The sequence below is a fragment of the Tachypleus tridentatus genome, chromosome 1 (assembly GCF_004210375.1).
Source record: "Tachypleus tridentatus isolate NWPU-2018 chromosome 1, ASM421037v1, whole genome shotgun sequence".
Classification (NCBI taxonomy): domain Eukaryota; kingdom Metazoa; phylum Arthropoda; class Merostomata; order Xiphosura; family Limulidae; genus Tachypleus; species Tachypleus tridentatus.
Window position 1 is genome coordinate 18,092,919 of NC_134825.1, and position 21,576 is coordinate 18,114,494.

At 34.5% G+C, this 21,576-nt stretch overlaps 1 protein-coding gene across 9 annotated transcripts in view; it reads left to right on the forward strand.

The window, feature by feature from the left end:
- The window catches only part of LOC143244087 (trafficking kinesin-binding protein 1-like), a 142,765-nt gene that overhangs the window by 117,186 nt on the left and 4,003 nt on the right, over positions 1-21,576 (forward strand). For all 9 annotated transcript variants that reach the window (XM_076488165.1, XM_076488182.1, XM_076488191.1 and 6 more), the window contains 9 exons: positions 6,360-6,454; positions 6,569-6,650; positions 7,094-7,172; positions 8,046-8,173; positions 8,927-9,213; positions 11,126-11,365; positions 11,816-12,093; positions 12,959-13,111; positions 14,058-14,148. In XM_076488165.1, coding sequence (XP_076344280.1) covers positions 6,360-6,454; positions 6,569-6,650; positions 7,094-7,172; positions 8,046-8,173; positions 8,927-9,213; positions 11,126-11,365; positions 11,816-12,093; positions 12,959-13,111; positions 14,058-14,148 — 1,433 coding nt within the window. The remainder of the gene's footprint in view (positions 1-6,359; positions 6,455-6,568; positions 6,651-7,093; positions 7,173-8,045; positions 8,174-8,926; positions 9,214-11,125; positions 11,366-11,815; positions 12,094-12,958; positions 13,112-14,057; positions 14,149-21,576) is intronic.

A 21,576-nucleotide genomic window follows, 5' to 3' on the forward strand; every position in this document is an offset into this window, starting at 1 on the left:
TACTTGATGATCCGTTATATTTTATACATTATAGTTTTTAATTTTTGATATTTATCACAGAAACAGTGTTGTATCACTAATACGATTTCGCAAACTCATCAAGTGAAGTTTCAAAGGTGAATGTTATATCATTATCAGAATCGAGATACCTTAAGTTTATCCATCTAACTTTATTAGCTTTAATGGCAATTTATAACCATAATTCGTGATTTCAATGAATTAATGGTATAGTTACATAAATACAGGAGTATTATTTGCATACTTAAGCAAGTCTGTTTAAAGTAACGTATGTTTCTGCACCTTAATTTACAAACAGAAAACACATCATTTTTTCAACTGTTGAAACAATTACTATATTCAGACATATTCTAATAAACGCTTTGATGAAAAGCTTTACCACATACTTTTGGTGCTTTTAAAGGAAAGTTTGCAAGATGAGTTGGCAGGTATCCAGAGCAAGTGAGAGGTACTGTGCTAAAGGAAATGACCAACGTAACCTCAGTGACTTGAGAGACGAATATTTGCTGGTCACACTTAATGATGTTTCACAGATTAAAAACCTCAAGTCAATAACGGGTATGGTGTATAAATCCTCAGAAACCAGAATACATTGTCATCGTAGTTGCCAACAAAAAGTTGTTCACAAAACAAGTCTTTAGAAGTCAAAGTTAAACCATCAAGCCACAATAATACATCAATACGACTTAGTCCACGTCATGAATATTCTCTCAATTAAATGCATATTTTGTCAGAAGTACAATAGTCCAGGAGGAGAAGAAAAAAATGGAAAAATCTGTTCAGAATTAAGAGCAGATGATAAAGTGAGAACATTGCAGCTTTACACATACAAATATGCTCAGAAAATGCAGAGCTTGTGAGTCAAATACGAGGCACATGCTCAAAAGATTTTGTCGAGTGAGACTAACCACCATGGAGCTTGTTGTGGAGTGTTTGTTCGAATAAGTCGAAAACAACGGAAAATATTCTTGTCAGATCCAAGTACTGAAGTGAAAGCACAGAATAAAATAAAGAATGAGGCATTTTAAAAGTTATTTATTTCTTTCAAGAGTTTATATTTTTTTTCTAAAAGGTACAGAAGTTAAGTCTGGTTGTGACAGAGGAAGTAAGCAAGCTTGGTAGTGCTCTGTGATTCGTCAAGATAAAACTTGCTGGGAATAGTATCTGTCAAACTTGCTGCAATGAATTTTGATAACAAATCTTCCAACAAGGTTCTGGTTTATCACACTATAAATAGAGCAATTAGTTCTGAATTTCCAGGTGAACAAAGAACCCTCAAGCTTTATCTTCAGTTGGTAGCGTAGAAGAATTGGTAGTTAAAGCAGCTGAGATTTTCCATGAGGAAATACTGTCCATTTCACAACTGCCATGACCACCATCAGCTGTAGATTTGGAACCTGACTAGATTTCACTAAATATTCCTCCCAAAGTAGACACATTCTACAATATTATTCTGTATGGTATTATGAAGGATTCAAAAAGGTCGAGAGTGCTAACACTGGAGAACCCATACGCACGGTGTATTGTGCATGTTGTGCTCAGAGATACAGTTAGACCAACAATAATAAAAGTTGTTGGGCAACAATACGTAAATTGTGCGATATGTCAACAAATATGGCCATGTTGTTATTGAAGAGCTTGAAACAGAACACACTTTGGGAGGTTTCGACAAACAAAGAGACAGAGTTATTGTACCTGACGATATTTTTATAGCTGATGAAACAAGACAAAGCTGCGCCGATAGTACCTGGAAACATTAACAGTCTGGAGAGAACTTTAGGTGAGGGCTGTGTAACTCCACATAAGATCAATACTCTTCTTGTTTGGACTGAAGTAAAGTAGCACTGAATCTTCACTGGAGAAGAATGAGGATAATTTGTTAAAATCTTGCCAGAAGAAGTGATTTCACAAAGATATACCAGAGTAACAAATTTGTAAATGTGAAGATCCAAGGGAAGTGAAGTTAGTTTAAATAAAAAAACAACAACAACAAACTCCCGAACCAACAGGTACAGTATCTGGTTTGATTGTCATGTAGTGGAACCAAAACTCGTATCAGCTTGCTTGTTCCCGGTTGAATTGGATTCTGTTCCTGACCAAGACACTGTTGTTGTGGTGAAGAGTGTTATGTTTTATCTGAATGCAATTGATAGACTAGCCAATGATGCAAAAACAGCATATGAACTTCTTTGTAGGGGCTGTGCTGTTACAGACCAGCTTCAACTAGTAGCTGTAGTTTACGTACTTGATCAGGCATTTTATACAGACAATTGAAATATATTTGGAAAAACAAATGTCCAAGGGTTTGGTACTCATGCGTGGTAGATTACACATTTTTGTGCTGCTATTTTGTGTTGTTAGTGCACGATTTCGATATGTTGGATTGACAGAAATTTCCATTTAAAGTGGAATTTTGTAGAAGGATGGGTAGATAAAACACTTTCTAGATAGAACTATAATAAGGCTATTCAACTGGACAAAGTATCTTACGAAGCCATGATGAAATTATTATTAAATTTATTTAAAAATTCAGTTACATCTGATGATGCATATGATGCCCCCCGAACGACACAGCAAGATGGTTGAAGAATAAAAGACGAACTCTTGCTCTTGCCAGGAACAGTACGAGTCTCACTTAAGAGCTAGAGATGTGGCAGAAAAACACCTGATTATTATTGAAGCAATTGGTGGAGATTTGTCAAATTTCGGGTTTCGTATCTTGAACTGTGTAAACTAACCTGATACTTGCAACTCGTACTGGTGACTGGTATCTATATTTAGATCCACTGCAGAAGTAATTCCATGTGCATTTGCTTATTACAGATAGAACTGTGCCAAGTATTAGATCTTTTTCTTAAATAGCGATGCCAACAGTTCACAGATCATTTCAGAATGGACAGTTTGCAGTCCAAATGAGTTCAACAAATACGTTTGGTGGAATTGAGGCCAATAAGACAATTGAAAGAAATATCGGCGGTGGATACACCTGTTTCACACCACAAAGGTAAAGTAACAACCGAAGGTACAATAATTTTCTTGAAATTAGATCGCACTACACTATGCAGGATAGCAATACAGGACCTTAAAATAGTCTATTTCCAATTGGATCGCCCTTGACCTCTTGCAGATGCTATACTCAACCAGTTAAAATTAACAAAATCCAACTGATGATTTTTTGGGAAAAAGGAGGCTGCGTCAGAGAAAATCTCCCAGAATGTTGTTAACGTACATGATGGCATAACTGTCTTACAGAAATTCAAGCTTCTATCACGACGGTTACTGTTTCAATATTCGTGAGCCAAGGAACACTAAAGATAAGAAATGAGGTCTACCATGACATAGCCATCAAAAGTGGAGAACGAAGTGAAAGATTTCATAACAAAAAAAGTAAATTTTAGATTCTTTGTACAAGAACATTATCAGGTTACCGAAAGAAATCTTTGCGGAACTTTCTGCTTCATTTGTTCAATAAACAGAAGTCATAATTTCTCTTTTATTCGATGGCGGGTGTAAAAGCTTCTTGAGAAACTTTGAGATAAGGTGTTGTTTGTGACAACAGGAGGTGAATGTTTATGACTAAGTTCATTTGAAGCAGAAACCATTTCAGTCAAGAAGAGTCAGATTATTTCAGAATTATTTTCCACGCCAACTACGTTAACATACACTTACTAAAATGAAACTATATGAAACATGGCCACAGTTATGTAATTTTCCGTAATTCCATTTTTCTCTTATTTTCCACCCATATTAAAATGTCTCCAATGTAACAGAATGTGGGTGTAAATAACAAATCTGCCAATTCAAATATTCTAATACCTATAAGATACATAAAGATTTCAAAGTTTTCATTTTTTTCTCGTAATACTCACAAGAACAGCTTCCTCCTTCCCTAATACAAGAAGTGAACGAGAATGAATTGATAGCTACCATTGGATATTGTTCATCACATGCTTTTGTATTTGTACAAGTGTGAAGATAAGTTTTAAAACGTTTTTAGCTGGTTCCTCGAAATGAGTAAAAGTCTCGAATCTGCTTATGGATATCACTAAAGTCTTTAAAGTGAGGGTTAAGTCATGAATATTTCAAGCTGGATAAAAGCGCATTGTAATAGAATACTTTGTACTCAGAAAAGACTTGTCCACAATGTTAGAAGCATTTTTATCAGGATGTTGCATAAGAAATGTCGGATTTTTAAAGGAAAATGTGAAAAAATACTCTTGTTTAATCAAAGTAAGCTTCTTTGGACTCCATACACTTTTGTTAACGAGCTGTAACTTTTATAAATGCCATGTTTGAAGAATTGGTCCTCCTGTGATGCATCGTAGTTTTAGAAGGCATTTCCAATTGATCTTTGGTTTATAAACATTGCTCTTTTAAAAATAAATTCCAAATGTTTAAAAACGTGATAATCTGTAAGGTAAAGATCTGATTAACATGGTGGATGAGGTAGTTTTGTTCTAAAGTTCGTTTAGATTTTGGACAGTAACGTGTGAAACATGAGGTCAAGCATTGTTATGAAGCAGTGTGGGTCTATTGATATTAACTATTGCTGGATATTTTTGTGACAACTTTTGATTCACAATTTCAAATTCATATAAATATTCTTTTGCTGTGATTTATTCTCGTGTGTTTAATAATGGATCATACGAGCTGACGACCACCAAAAACTGACCGTAAGCTTCTAAGGATGAAGAGCTGGTTTTGACATATGTTTGGTGTTTCTTCACTGTCAAGCCACTGTGCGGATGATCGTCGATTGTTGTAAAGAGTGTATTTTTCAGCACATGTGACAATTCTCTAGATAAACAGCTCCTTTGTATGGTAAGGAGTGAGAAACAAATTTCAACTCGTCTTGTTTGTTTTCAGTCATTTCATGAGGCACATATTTATCGAGCTTTTTTCGCTTACCAATTGGTTCAAGATGTCGGGAAACTATTGAATAAGGAACAGTAACTGTGAGAAAGCTTGCCGTGTATTTAAATCAATTAGGGCCTTCAATTATTCCTCATCAATAGCTGACCGAGGGCGGCTCTTAGGCCCATTTTCAAGGTTTGTGACATCAGAGCAAAATCTCCTAAACCAGTTTTGTGCTCTGAGTTCATTAGCTGTGCCATCATCATATGCATGATTTTATCACATTGTGAGCATGCTTGGATTCATTCAAGAAATTTATACGAATATAAATTTTATCCATGGTGAAAAAATAAAAAGTCCTTGTGCAGTTCGAATCTTTAATAACTTTATTTTACAGATTGTTTACATCTTGTATAGAAAAAAGAGGGAATTTATTCATGATTTAGCATATTTAATTGTAAGAGTATTAACTTTCAGCATATCCACCACTGTTTTGGATATAAAGCTGAACGCGATTCTGAAGTTTCCCAAACACATTATGTATAAGCTATAGCACTGATCAAGTTTGGTATCCTTGTACGATAATCGTTGAGAGGAAGGCTTTGTTTAATAAACATCGGTTTTTACATATCTCTATAGGAAAAAATGTGATGGAAAAAAGTCTGGGGAGCGAGGTGGCAAAGACTGAAGCCATTCAGTAAAGGGTTTATTTTCTGGAAAATAAAAAGAAATTAGAACAAATGATTTATTAACAATTTGATTTAAATTCTCAATATACTTCCGTTTTATTTCATTTTATAGATTGTTTATATCTTGTATAGAAGTGAAGTTATTGAAGATGCAAACTGCACAAGGACTTTATGGACACCCTGCGTGCGTGTGTGTGTATTTTATGTGTATACAATATGATTTAGTTTCTGAAAGAATAAAGTCTGGTTGAATTCAACCAGACAACATACTATATTGTTCTGATAAAGTTACGATGATTATCCTCTTTCAACCACTAAAAATCGAGTTTCACATTTGCTCATGAAAATCCAAAATTTCGTATATAAAAGCTTAACATTCCCAAAAATAGTTAACGAATTTCATTAAGTTTTTGAAACAGCATTTACTGTACAAACTCAATTTTTTTTTTGTATAACACTTGTATATAAATATATTTTTCTCAGTTCCTTTCTTTAATTACTTATTTAACGTATATTAATTTTCTACATTTCTGATAACGTTAATCATGTTACAATTCGATATAATTTGATGTAACCAATTTGAATGTTGTTAAATACTGTTTGATATTAATCCCTCCATTGTAGGAAATCAGATGCGACAACAGCTATTTTAGCTAGTGTATAAAGGTTATTACGTGGATATATACTTTTTATTGTTGTAATGACAAAACTTTGTTTTGATGAATATAGCTATTCACTATAGATTAAGTGGAATTTTTTGTACATAAACGTTTCTCTGATGAGTAAGTATGCTTACAGATATGTCAACTGAAACGGGACTTGGCAACCAAGGTCGGGTTACTTCAAATATACACTGAAGACCTTGATATGTATTCTGAAACAACGACAGATGTGTAAGTAACTCGAACTTAAATCATGTTAATCTGATATATTTCATAATAATGATTTCTACAAGTGTTCCTATAACAGATATACGTTTGAAAGAACTTTTTTTTTTTTTTGTACAGAGGTCAAGAAGTTCATGACTGGGACCATCTACTAGAGAATGTCCATCGTCTGAAGGAAAAGAACAACCAACTTCGATCAGAGGTTTGTGAGAACTGGCTTTTTTCTAGTGACATTTCTGTGTACCGTTTTTATATCGTAGAGGTTGTTCATATTCGTTAACACCAACGTAATGATGTTGCTTATTCCATGATATCTGTAGTCCAATAGTGTGTTAATGAGGTTAACTTAGTTGTGATTTATTGTCTTCAAAGTTTTTCTATTTTTATTGTTGAGTAGTGTTGTAGATGGACATTTATCCATACATCTGATGTCCTAGCCATATGGATGAAATGGGGAACCACTATGGTTGTGTGAAAATTAACTTACAATTTTGACATTTGAAAGTGTTAACCTGGTTCATTTAAATCAAACATCAGTTAAATTTGCATCAGCATAAATGAGGAAAATAGAACCATGTTTTAACTTTTAAACAAACTTGAAAATTTTTACCTTAAGAGTAAGTTAACATTGGTTTAACTTTGCAGGTTGACTTGCAAGAAGCAGCCCTCGAACAAGAAGAAGAGAGAGAAATACATGTTCTAAACGATATCGTTAAAGAATTAAGTGAGTTGATCGACTTTTCTGTTATTAACACTTTTAATAACAACTTCAGATATTTAGTTGTTGTCTTGCACAAAGCTACATAACAGGATATTGTCTCAGCTATGCCTATCACTGGTATAGAAACCAGAATTTCGGTGCCGTAAGCTTGCTTGCTTACCGCTGAGACGTCGGGGAAGGGGAGGGCAAATAATGTGATTTGTTTTAAGTTTAAGCGCAATGGGCTATCTGTGCTCTGCTTACCGTGGGTATCGAAACCCGGTTTCTATCATCATATGTCCGCTAGAGTGTGATGCCAGTGGGGAGGGGGGAGCATGGAGGGCAAATAAACACGTGAGTCAAAACATTAGCCAGGAAAAGCTGTTTTACTGTTGTTTCATTTTTCCAATGTATCTCTAAAACCAGTATTTATTTCAATAGAATATATCGAATTTTTTACTCCACAGAATATATCAATATTTCTTTGAAATGCATAGTAACTGGTACGACAGGACTGAAGAACCAGTAACGTTACATTAAACATAATAACAATAACATATTTTAAAATCTTAATGACACTCGAATAATTTTTCTAGATCAGTTTGAACCAATCAGAAAATTCTAAATAACCACTTTTATCCAGCAATCAAAGTACACTTTTTTCTTACCTACACAAAATAATCAAGTTATGGGTAAATAGTAAAACAAATATGGAAAATTAAGTTCCACCAGACGTTTTATTTTTCACAAAAAAACGTGTATTGGTTAAAGTCAATAGACGATTTGTGTTAAGTATTCTTGAATAGCCTTTGGTTTCATAAAATATATTTGTTTAATAGAAATTATACTGATGTAGTTAACGGGTAAATGTATTCCATTCTACTCGTATTTTTGTAGCGGAGTCTAGAAAATTGATTGTCAAGCTTCAAGAAGAATTGGACAAAATGTCTGATAGTTCTTGTCGACAGGAAGAGATGACCAGTCTTTTGTGTGAGGTTGTGGAATTAAAACAGGAAGTTCGTTCCGTAAGTTTTCTCATGTCATACAGATATGAGTTTTCAAGCTGCTAACAGCATAAAAACACAGCAGTTTTGTCCGGTATTTTAATGGACAATTGTAATTAAAGAAGCGAGTTTATGTACCTAAGATTTAGTGTATTGTAATTTTTTTTACTTTCTTCATACATCTCACGAAAGAGCTCCAAACGTATATTCACACATAAGTTTGATATAGAACATTAATCAGCATACAGTGATACGAACACTAAGTGTATTGAACACGGAAAGCACGACATTGAGCAAACAGTACACACTCGTGATAACGAGAAACTCACTTGAAGTCTTAATGTATCTCAAGATGGCGGGTATTGTTATTAACACTTTAATTAAAATAGAGTACAGCACAACGTTTCGACCTTCTTAGCTTTCGGTAAAACTTTTTTTACAAGAACCATCGGGAGCAAAACAAACACTTTCTCTAAACTGCCAAGATAGTTGAAGTAAAGTGCAATGAACTGTGTAAATGTTATACCCTTCCTGATAGTGTTCTTGTGATTAGTCAGCCATGTTTTATCGAGAATCAATTGTTAGGCAGCGCTACAGATAGACCAAACTTCGAGTCAGGTTAACAACAATGGGTGTAGGTTTTACACTTTAAGGGTAAATAAACTGGCATTTGTCTCAGTTTCTACCAGATTCGTGTGATTTTATACAATCTCTAATATAAAAGTTAATCAGTGTTGGAGTTGATATATCAGTGATTCAGAAATGTCTGTACAGCTGATTACAGAAAACGGAGTACTACAAGAAACCTTACAGACTTCACAAGAGGAATGTTCTGCACTCCTGAATGAAAGGACTGAGCTGAGAGAGAAGTATTCTGAACTTGTGACTGCTTTTCATGAAGTTCAAGAGGAAAACAGGAAGATGAACCGGACTCGCTTGCCTAGTGCCAAAAGATGGAAATTTAACATGTATACTTCCTGTGTAAATACTCGCTCGTTGGCCTCGGAATTGGATAGTTCGTTTGGTAGAGATGGTGAAGGTTATGGATCAGATGATAAACTGTGAGTCCAATGATGTTATCAAAGTGTCTTTACCTGTCATGTCTTTTAATTACATCACTTATGAATAAGTCGTGGTAATTGATATTTATAAAATTGGATAATTCTTTTTGATAGAGATTCTGAAGGTTACGGATCAGACAGCAAACCGTTATTTCAAATATGTAATCATAATGTATTTACCTGTTCGTATTTCTTTTAATTACATCATTTATGACTAAGTCGTAATAATTAATATTTATGAAATTCGTATTAGAAACCCATAAACTGAAAGTAATTGTTAGAATCTGGGTAATCATTTATGCGTCGGTGTAACTAAACATAAATTTTGTGAAATATTTTTATATGAATTTTTATTCCTTCAAAGCTGTAGTTTAAAGTTGACTGGAAGGCTCATAATCATCACATATAAAAAGGTACATTTTGTTTTGTTAGTTACGTCATTTATTTCGGACAAGTCTTCGATTTATTATTATGTGCGTTAAGTATTAAGATTTAAAAGAGCCTGAAGTTTTAATTTAAACATTGAATATCGACATGTCTCAAGATTTATATTTGCCAATAAGATTTATATAGGCAGCTTTCTTTCTTAACATAAATATATTTCGATATAGAAACAACAATATAATTTATAATAACGGTTATTATAAATAATTTATCTAAAAACATTTACAAACTTGCAAACGATATTTGAGTCTTGTATCTGGTTTGAAACTAAATGTTTTATCGACGGTTCGCGATGAGCGAATTAGTTTGGAGTTGATACAGTACAGTTCACTTAACGCGTAGCTAACTAGGTCTATTCTTGGCTGCGCTTACAAGCTGACTTTACCGACGAAGATATCTAATGTCCTTGTAAAAATAATTAACGTTCGAAGTTAATTTTTTGAAGATAAACGGTTTATAATGTTTGAAATCTATAAAATTTCCTGGTCAAATACCTGTCATTTCCCAATTGATAAGCGCTTATGACAGTTATAGCTTCCGTGGTTTACAACATACTAACTGTAGCAAATCAACAATATTATTAAACTGTCTTTTGGCGCGTCAACTTAACTATAAATGTTTAGGGTTATGTTCTCAAAAGTTCTGTTGGCAACAATATTCGAAGAGACGGTAGTGCTTTCTAATTTATTATCGATTCTTACAATGGAGAATCTTCCACAAAGCTAGAGAATAGACAGAACCTTAGTAATACCTATTTAACAAGTTTCTATTATTTCTTAATATACATTTAACTAAAACTTTGATAATAAAATAACTATGTTAGTAAATCCGTTACATACCACAAGTACAGAAACTAATGTTATTCTGTAAATACTATAAAATGATTAATATCTGCATTAATAGCCATGACTAATTTTAATGATTGGCATAAAAGATGTGTGGCTAGGCTGTGTTATTAAGAAATGAGATTACAATTAAGCCTAAAACTACTGATGTATTTGTATGAAACGGAAGATTTTAGCAAATTAACTTATGACTTGACCTTTCTTTGTAAAGTGGAAACGAAAAGATAACATTTGATTAAAATAAATTAAGATTATAATAAACTAACAACGTAGTTCAAGCTTATAGAAATCTATAGATGTTGTTATATAAGATTATATTTAGGATGCATTGGTGATTAATTTTATAAAATCAACCATTCTATTTCTTTGTATATAATATAAGGTGCTTCATCATTGTATGATTATCCATTATAGTAGTCTTATAGATACTTGTATTTCATCTATTTTGCCATGAATGTTATTTATTTTATTCTAAAAATAACTTGTTTCTTTTAATGGCCACTAACTTTAAGTTTAAATCGTTAATGAGAATTTAAATTAGGTGCTCTATCAATATTTTTCATCAAGATTGAATGTACATACGAAATTGATTAGGCATTGCTTTTTACCACGTATTTTTACAGATCACGTAGTAAACGTGTATTTCAGACTGTCAAATATGCGAGAAAACCAAAGTCATCTCGTCCACGAAGTACAACGCTGCAACATTTACAATGTACTCCACACCGACAAAGAACAAGATCATCCATGTCTCTGAGCTATTTATCATCATCTTCTTCTGGATTCAATGACAGTTTTACATCAGATTCAGAATCTGTGTATGCAGAAAGCTGTCTTACCGATGATGAAAGTCATGAGTATTCGTAAGTACACTTACAAGAAACACCATAATATAACCATCTAATGTCCTCCCATTCCTCCTGGTTTGGTAGTAGCATCTGAAAGTGGGATTCTTTGGTTTAATTTGTGTCTGTCAGAGGGCTTCTAGCATAATAGAAATGTTATATAATCAGTGTTAACTATCTGTACCTCATTTTATTTCACATAATTATTAGTTAATGTGACATTTGATAGCTAAATCCTTTCTCGGAAGTAAACTTTTGTTTTCTTTTTCTAGTTTAATTTCCAGTTTAAATTTTATGGGTCACGTAAAAAGTATGAAATATAAATTATTGATCGAGTAATTCTTGATGGCGAGAAACCCACTTGAAATAAAACTTGTTCTCTGCTTTATTAGTAAAAGTGTTAATAGGCATACCAACCGTTCTGAGATGTATATTGATGGAGTAACTTGGTTCTTTGGTTACTTACAGTTCCGTCGCTAGTCTAGGGAGACCAGGCGCTCCAGGGTCAAGTGATTTTGATACTGCTTTATCTCGATTAGATGTCCAAGAAGACCCAAATTTCTTGACCCGTACAGAAGTGGGAGAAGATGAAATGGCTAAATCAGATGTGGCTGAATATAAAATAATGGAATCAAATTGTTATTGGTCTACAAACTTTGAGATGTATAGAATACCTATGGCATCTTTTCAGGGTAACCGTCACTACCACAGGCCTGAAAAATTACAGATAATTAAACCATTAGAAGGTAAAAAACAAACAAAAAACACGATTGGTTTGTAAGTTTTGTGCAAAACAAAATCGAATTTCACTTTTAAATTATTTAGCAATGGTATTTGAAATAAGAACTTTCATTGAGGTTGACATAATGAAATTTATTAGTAAGTATTATTTTCTGGACATAAATGTTCAAAGACCGTATCATCTATCCGTCACTTAATGTTTATTTGTTCAGTCTATACTAGCTGTATATTATATACGAGTGTTAATTACTGGATAATTTATTTTACGTGATCAAGAATCAACAAAATAACTAATAACCACTAAGGCAATATTCACCTGTGGTTCTATAGTAAGTCTTCAGACTTGTAATACTGAAAATCGGGCTCGGTTTTATTAGAGCTCGGAGAGCCAGCCCATTATGTAACTTGGCGTTAAGACAAACAACGAAATACTAAGACTTTTGTTTTTTTAACGAATATTACTACCTAAGGTATTGTAGTTTTTGTTAAAGAAAGAGAGATAAATAGTTGTAATTGCATTTTAAACGACACTTGTATATAAACAAATTTTATGTAATGAATTAATTGGTAATATTTAAGATCTGTGTGTAACCTAATTTCTAACGTGAAAAATCTCAACTTTTTTCCCTATTAAATATGATCTAGAATATACTTTCAAGAGGTTTTAAAAATTAGTTAGTTTATAGCTCATAAATAATGTGCTTAAAACAATGGTATTTGGAAATACACCAATAAAGCATGGGTCCTCACGATTTGTTAACACAAGCATGACTCTTGTTTAACATTGTAAATAAATCAATTAATACATTTTGTGGTAGCGATTTATTCATCCATTGCATTAAAGAGAAATTTTAATACAATTTTATACAGGATCACAAACTCTTCATCAGTGGAAAAGATTAGCCACTCCCCACCTCGGAGGGATCTTTGAAACAAGATCAGGGATCCAGATAAAAGGAGCAGTTCATGTACCCGATCTGGAACCAGAAAATTTCACTTTAAGTGATTTGGAAGAAGATGAAGGTTAGTTTTACTTTCCAAATGTGTGATGTGCAATTTTGATTTGGACCAAGAAGGGTGTTTATATTGAGTTGCAAGTGCTAGAAATAATAACTTGCTAGAACTAACTAAACTGGTTGAACCACTTAAGCCGACTTACAACATTACTTTCATGTATCAATATTCTGGCACTTTACAAAGCATTTTAACTTCTTTGTTCAATGTGAATTTCAAAGGATCTTTGTTTTAATTTGTTACCTTGTTTTATGTAGATTGCTACAATATAACTTTAGATGAGTCCTGGATCAACAAATAAGAAATCAATATCTGTTGTATCATTTCCATTTTGTTTACTTTTAAGTGATGTTTCATTTTTGATTGGATATTATCAAAACTTGTCTTATTTCATACCTGCTCAAGGTGCTAGAAGGTTAGAGACAGCAAAATGACCTCTCATACATGTGTATATTGGGATGGGACTAGTAGGGATCTAACTCTATAATTCAGCCCCTAGCCCCAGCACACAGACAAAAAGTCATGATAGTATGGCCAGCATTCTGTAATTTTTGTAGCATATTGTATTTTCCTGGTAAATTTTTACATTCGTTTTCAACTAAACAAAATGTTTTTAAATAAAGGACTTAGTGTCTAGAATAGTCATTAAAGTTCCAGTAGTGATTAGACTGGAGTGGATGAAAAGGTTCACAAGAAAAACATGTTACTATATTTTATCAAAAACATCATAACAAAACTCACTGTATAATTGGCATTCAATTTCAAGGTAAGTAGCTGAAGTTTAAAGACCTTTGTAAGAACAATAATATTTTGTTGGTTGAGAAAGCTCATTTGCATCTACTTAACTTGAAGGTTGGTTTCAGTATTATAGTTTGAAAAATCAAATGCACTACTTATTTCCCTTCTGTGTTGATATTACTTTAAATCTCAGGCATTTCAATCTTTATATATGTAGTGTATTACCAGCCAGGAAAAAGCTTTGTGCAAACTCCATTCACTAATTCAACATTTCTGCATCCTTTGAACCAGAACCAGATGTTATCCAGGTAAGTCTTTATTATTGTAATCATAAGTATGACATTCACATCCTGTGATGTGAGAAAAGTGAAATTATAAACCTAACAGGAAAACTTTAAAACTGAAAATAATGAAAGCTGAGATCGTGATGATGAGAAATCCACTTGAAGAATAAATGTATTCTCAAAACGATGGTATGGGTTATTAGTACTTTTATTTTAAAGTGCTAATACCAATATCGGTAATCTACAGAATACAAAGCTTAGATCGTGACTGTGTTTACTGAGAAATGCTTTAAGTTGCTATGCCTATAATACTGCAAGTCTCAGTTTTCAGTTCCGTTGTTTGTAATAATAAAACAAGAATAATCTTCAGCTGTACCACTAAGCTTGTAAATCACATAACTACAAGATCCTAGTTTCAGCTTTAGTATTTTTAGATTTGAATTACCGAAATTATTTGTTATTTACCATATCCAGAGTTTTCGTATTTTAACGGACTTGCCGTATGAGAATTTCAAAGCATCAATTTATCATTATGTACAATTTAATTATATATGAAGTCCAGAGAACATCATATCTCGCAAGTAGTACAACATTGGGATGTGAAATTGCATAAGGATGTTAAAGACATCATGGATGAAAATGACACTTTTGTTACATCTGAGCTTGGGTAGTTTGGTCCTTATTGTCATCGAATACCTGAACGAAGGGTAATAGTAGGATTGAATACAGTTGTTTCCATGTTACAACACTAAATCATTCATATGGAGAGCTGGGAAACTCATTTTGCTAAGTTTTAGGCAAAGGTCCAGAATGAAAGGTCTGTCTATCTTGCATGGACGATTTATACCAAGTGTATACTAACGCTTACCTTTCAGTAGTAATAGTAAGGGCAAGGTCACTGAGAGACTTCTCGGCACTACCTGGGTGTTAAAGACATTGATAGAAGCAATTTCAGTTTTGTCCCAGTATGGATTAATAACTTGAAGCTAGTCGTTAGAGAGGGAAAACCTTTCAGTGACAAATGAAGTAACTAAACTCGGACCTACCTAACTACCACTACTATGTTCAACTGCAGCTGTATTGAAGGTTAACTAGCGATACGCATATCCTGGAACTACGATGCAATGTTACTGTTTTAAAGGGAATTGCCAAAAATACCACAGCCTGGACCTCATCCAGGACGGGAGGAGATGCTCATCTGCTTTTATTGTAGACTGGTTAGGTACTAGTGGATGAAATGCTGTTGCTTTTCTCAGCGTCAAAAATATTAGTGTTATTGGTTCCAACTGGTAACTCAACATGTTCAAGCCAATCAACAAAGCCTGTTTCTTGCTAATCAGCAAAGCATGCAAAATTATTGGTACCAGTTAAGAGCTAATCAGATACAGGCTAATCAGCAGAAAGCAGTTCGATGCTGTCAGAAATGTCTTAAAAATGATAGTCCAAGTTGGGTACAAGTATTGGCTTAAGTAATAAACTGTGGTTTATTATAGATAAAGTGTAGGATGTTTGTATTGTATAGGCAGAAACAGACACTTATCTGTCCAATAAGGGATGATTTCCCAATGTTGCTTTGTAACTATTTGGTAATAACCTATCCAATTGATGTTGGAATGTTAGAGGTACTGAGTGAAATGTAAGTAACTGATACTAGTTCTAATGTCAGTGTTCTATTTGTTCTATCATTGTCGAAGCAAGTACATAGCTACCAATACATCTCAAGTCATTGTTTGAGAACTGTGCAACGAATATAGTTCTAGTGCAACAAGGGTGACTTTTAAATCACTTGAGGTCAGGTACAACTATCCAGTAGTAGGCTTATCTGCTACTTCCACATCATAAAAAATGTTCACTGGATGGGAGTATCTTTAGCAGTTCTAGAGGACATATAACAGATTTCTCCTTCAACACTGATAAATCAGATTGGATTGCACCAGGAACATGGGTGTCCCCAGCGCCTTTAACAGTGTAAGTGAAAACAGTCAAGGTGACATTTAAGCTTCTTTATTTAAGAGTTACTTTTGCTAGCCAAGTGAACACATCGAATATGAGTTTTGCTCTGACGGGACCATTAAATCCTTAAGCCAAATAAGACCTGCTCACAGTCACTCTCCTCAATAGGCAACTGAACTCCAGAGAAGCAGGAACAAGGCTCAAGTGACACTCATATTTCCAAAAGATGGACCAACAACTCTAAGATCGAGATAATGGCAGACATCATAAGCAGTTGTAACACCACCATTAGTAATTACAAGGACTAGCCAGATGAATGAAGGAACCATGATTTTTAAGGCTTTCCCCAGAAAACTGGTGAAATCAAACAAGGAACCTCCTCAACGTTAAAAGTCGAACCACCGTTAAAAGGTTCCCATTACTTGATTTTTAGTAGTTAAAAGTCATTGTCGGGGTACTTCCACACACTCATTGGAGGCCCCTGGGCTTTCAGTAACCGTGAGAAGAATCAGCTTTGGCACAAGTTAACAATGCCATCTTGATATGATAAAAGTCCACTGTTTACGTACCAAGCTTACAGACACAAATAAGAGTTTTGCCAATTCCTAAGATATTGTCCCGATGACAACAGTGGCCAATCGCTGGACAAACTGATGGATTAAAAGGTTTCAGAATATATACGTTATATTTTGATAGTGTTATAAGAAATCTAATTCGATGTAATGAACATATGCCAACACTTCTGGGTTTAGGAGATAAATTATTTGCAGAATATTTAATAAGAATTGTATATCTGCTTCACGTATTTTAGTATAGTCCTGTTCGGATATCTTTGTTAACGGGTTTCTTCTTCTGTTTTGTAATTTGGATTTTGTTCGACATATTTAGAGTGTACGTCTTTATTGATTCATTATCAAAGTCATTAATATGCTTAATTCTATTACTAATGAATAGTAAGTAATTTTATGTTAGAGTTACTTTAATAAATATTAATGTATGTGTGATAGTTCTTTTTGGATTTATCAGTTTTTATTAAAGGTTTTGTAGTGTGACGCGCTGTTATAGACAGATTTGTTTTATTTTTTAGTGTTCTCGTAAGTAATTATAATCTAGTTTTAAGAGTTTAACGTGATTTTCTTTGTTAAAGAATTTTATTTATGTATTTTGACATGTTCCTTTTCATGGGTTTACGTTTGTATGCGGTGTCAGTGATAAAGGGTTTATTTTGTACGATAAAGCGTTTTGGTGTATAAAATGTTCTAGCATTTAGTACATTTTTGTTTTAAATGAATTGTGTTGTAATTTTAAAATTTATTTTGTTATTTAGTAGTATTTTTGTTTTAATGTTTACATTTGCTCGCTGTTTCAGGGCATTTTGTTGTAATTTTCTGTTACCCTTTTCTGTCAATGGGTTTGATGTCTGAGGCCCCCGCTAATACAGCAGTAAGTCTACGAATTTACAACGCTAAAAGCAGGGGTTCGATTCCCTTCGCTGGGCTCAGCAGATAGCACGATGTGGCTTTGCTCTAAGAAAACATTCATTTCATGTCTGAGTGGTGTATCAGTATTTTTACTGATAAGAAAGAAATCGCGCTATCCACGATCATGACTGCCCAGCATGGCCAGATGGTTAGGGCGATCGAACGATAATCTGTTTATCGTTCCACCAAGTACCGTCGCCCTTTCAGTAGTGGGTGCGTTTTTATGTTATAATTAATCCCACTATTCGTTGGTAAAAGAAGTAGTCTTAGAGTTGGCAGTGGATGGTGACCGACTAGTTGTCTTACCTCTAGTCTTTCACTCCTAAATCAGGGAGGCTAACGCAGTAGTCATCGTATAGCTTTGTACAAAGTTCAAAACAAACCAACTCGCAACCATCGCGAATTTAACATTTATTGGTTGTGAAACTGAAATTGATTGCTGGCTTGAGGGTCAAGTATGAAATATGGAAGCAGAATGTTTGGAATGTGAATGTAACCTGCGTTTTTATCTTATAATATTTCGTCTTTGTTCGTAATATGTGTACAGGTTGCACATAACATGTGGCCGAGGAAGCCATAAATTTATTTTGTTCTCAGAATATATATCTATTACCACTTGGAATAGTATATTAATAAATAAGACATCGATGTCAGCAGGGAGTGTTTGATGGTTGTTCAGGTAATGTATAAATATATAGAGGTTACAACCCCACCTATGTTATAACGAGAACGGTCAGCCGCACGGTTAGTCAAGTTACACGTCTGTTGATTTTCGTCTACTGAAATTTCTTTATTTTCAGCTCCGGAGTAGACAAAAGTTAAGGGTAACTCCATATCCTTTAATTGTCTATAAAATTGTTATAAAAATGGTATAAACTGTTAAAATTCTACAAATATATTTGTGCTTATATCACTGCCCAACATTTTTTTTTTTTTTTTTAAGTTTTGCTTCCTGAAAAGTTTTGCTGATTGTGACAGGCACCTGGTGGCTTTGCACAAAGTTTTGGTTTTGCTTCATCATGTAAAAACTCTGAGAAATACAGTTAACTGTTTACTGGCAATAACGTATTTAATCGCGTTTGTTTCTAATACGCTATTAAGTTCAACATAATTAAAAGTGTTTTGCTCCTGCTTTTCATTTGTATTCAATGACCGGAGCATCACATTGCTACAATGGAAAAACGATATCGGGGCAACTGAAATCCGTCAATGTTTGCTGACTACTGTTGGACACTGCAATGTCCCGGTGAAACCTTTCACCGTATTCGTCACTGACAGCACCGAGATTTGCGGGGAAGAAGTCCAAGTGCGAGTGGAGGAAATGAATCTTGAGTGACATGTTGCACTTGATTGTTTTGTATGCTTTGAGACGTTTATCTACCAGCTGAATGTAATGTGGGGCTCTGTACTTGCCAAGAAAATTGTCAACAACGTCTTTTGAAGGCTTTCCAGGTAATCTTTTCCGACCCAACTGACAGATCTTTCATGTGTGCTACATAGCCAACAGGTATTGAAGCGTGAACGTTGTCATTGTGTAACAGAACAGCTTTGAGGCTTAACATTGATGAATCAATAAATAGACGCCACTCTTGCGGGTCATGGTCACAACCAGAGAACAATCCTTCGATGTCAACACAGAAACAGACTGTCAACTTGTGCAAATAATTTGGTTATATCATCTTGACTGCTTCGAAACCCAAATTTTCTTAACAGCTGACAGAAAACACCATTCCTGCAGTCTCTAACCCAGCAATTTGGCTTTTGCTTTTGACAGACTCAAATCTCTGACCAGATCGTTCAATTCTGATTGTTATGAGATGTGGATCGCCTGAGGAGCACGGTTCAAAATCCGGACCAATGTCACTGCCAGTTCCCTGCATTGCGGTTTCTTCATCTGGTTCGTCTGAGGTCCATTCCTCAAGGTTTCGGAATTGGAAAACTGTTGTCATGTGGCACGGGTCTCATTGCTGAAGGCAGATATGGGTATTCAATTGACTTATTGTTTTTGGCAGAGAAACCAGACACATTAGTCAAACAGAAGTAACAGTCAGTTACATGGTCTTTGTTCTCGCCATACCATCGGGACAGCAAACGGCATTGTCTTTCGTGTGCTTCTGAGCCAAGCTCTCAGACAGACAGCACATGTCGCACAACAAATGTGAGGCGCCCATTCCTGGTCTTGATCACCAATTTTATAGCCGAAGTACAGATGATATGCTTTCTCCACAAGAGCAGTCATTGAGCGTCTCTGAACAAGCGTATACTCGCCACAAACATAGAATGTATCGCGGCTGTTACGACATTGACGAGACATATTGACTGACACCAATCGTCCTGTAAAACGTCTATAACATCTAACTTGTTACAGTGCTACTGAGGCAATGCTATATTCTGAAACAATACGTACACACTATGAGGTATATATTAATCCAATGAGCAGCATCTGTGTATACAAGCCACTTTTATAGCCTGATGAGACAGTGTCAAGCTGGTTCCGGCCTGCCCAGGCATGCCCGGGCTGCAAACTTCCACAGAACAGCTTCCAACCTGGTCTGATTTCATGTCTGGGCATGCCCAGACTACACAAAATATTGTTCATAGGTCTCTTACAGAAACGAAATTTTTGGACACAAATATAAGAAAAAACATGAAACTGAATATTTCGATGAAACTGTACATGATGGGCAAATTTGGATGTGATTTTCGTGATTAGCAGCCAAAACTTAAGAAGGAACATCCAACAGTGTTCAAGAAGCAAAAACTAACGTGGTGTGTGTGTGCTTTCTTATAGCAAAGCCACGTCGGGTTATCTGCTGGGAAACGTCGAGGAACAAAGTTTTATCGAAACCGTTCCCTTTGGTTCTATCGGTTGAAAATAATGTATTTTAAAGTTGTCTTTCGTACAGCACTCCTGAAATAAAACAAACATGTTGATGACAAGATAGTACAGACGTAAAGTTAGAGGCATGTCAAATTCAAAGAGTATTATATATTTGAATAAATCAAATAATACTCATTAACGTTTCATTGGACCTGTTTCGGGTGTTATTTTCAAAGCGTAACAAGCAAATATGTATTTAAAAATGGGTAAAAAATTTATATGAAAAAAATTTTAAGTAAATTTCAATGCACTTACTACAAATCTGTGTTTAAGTTTGATTTTTGTAACGATTATCAGTAGGTAATAAAGCTGAGAAACCTAAAGAATCTAAACTGTTGATAAAAAAAAAAATGTCTACATAGACACGTAAGGTTTGTATTATTATCAATATTGTTTGATATAAATGGCCCGGTGAGTTAAGGCGTTCGACTCGTAATTCGAGGGTCGCGGGTTCGCATCCACGTCGTGCCAAACATGCTCGACCTTTCAGCCGTGGGGGCCTTATAATGTTAGGTCAATCCTACTATTCTTTGGTAAAAGAATACCCCAAGAGTTGGCAGTGGGTGGTGATGACTTGCTGCCTTCCCTCTAGTCTTACACTGCTAAATTAGGGACGGCTAGCGCAGACAGCCCTCGTGTAGCTTTGCGCGAAATTCTAAAACAAACCTATTCACGTCCACAGTGACTGCTGATGGATAAACCTTCATTAAACTAAATTAAAGAAATAAAAAGGTAAATGTCCGAGACAAACCCTTAATCAGAACCAATACTGATCCTAATCCAACCCAAAGCTCAACTTCGTGTAGTCTGGCATAAATCACGAATGACCACTTTTAACACTCATTTATTGGCGAGTGCACTGCCAATAAGTGCCTAATATAACGCCAGTAAACGTAAAGACAAACAGAAATATCATGTTTAATATTTAGTTTAAGCCGTGTCTTATGTAATATCCAATTTATTGCTAAATGTTTGTTAGTCTGAAGCAACAACTAGAAAAAAAATGACTGTTATCCTTTCGAACTTATAATTCATTCATTTTAAAAATTCAAAAACAAAAAACAACAAATTGTTAATCTACGTTTTATATTCTTTTTTTTCGCATTTTAATTTTATTTATTTTAAACAAACGTAAAT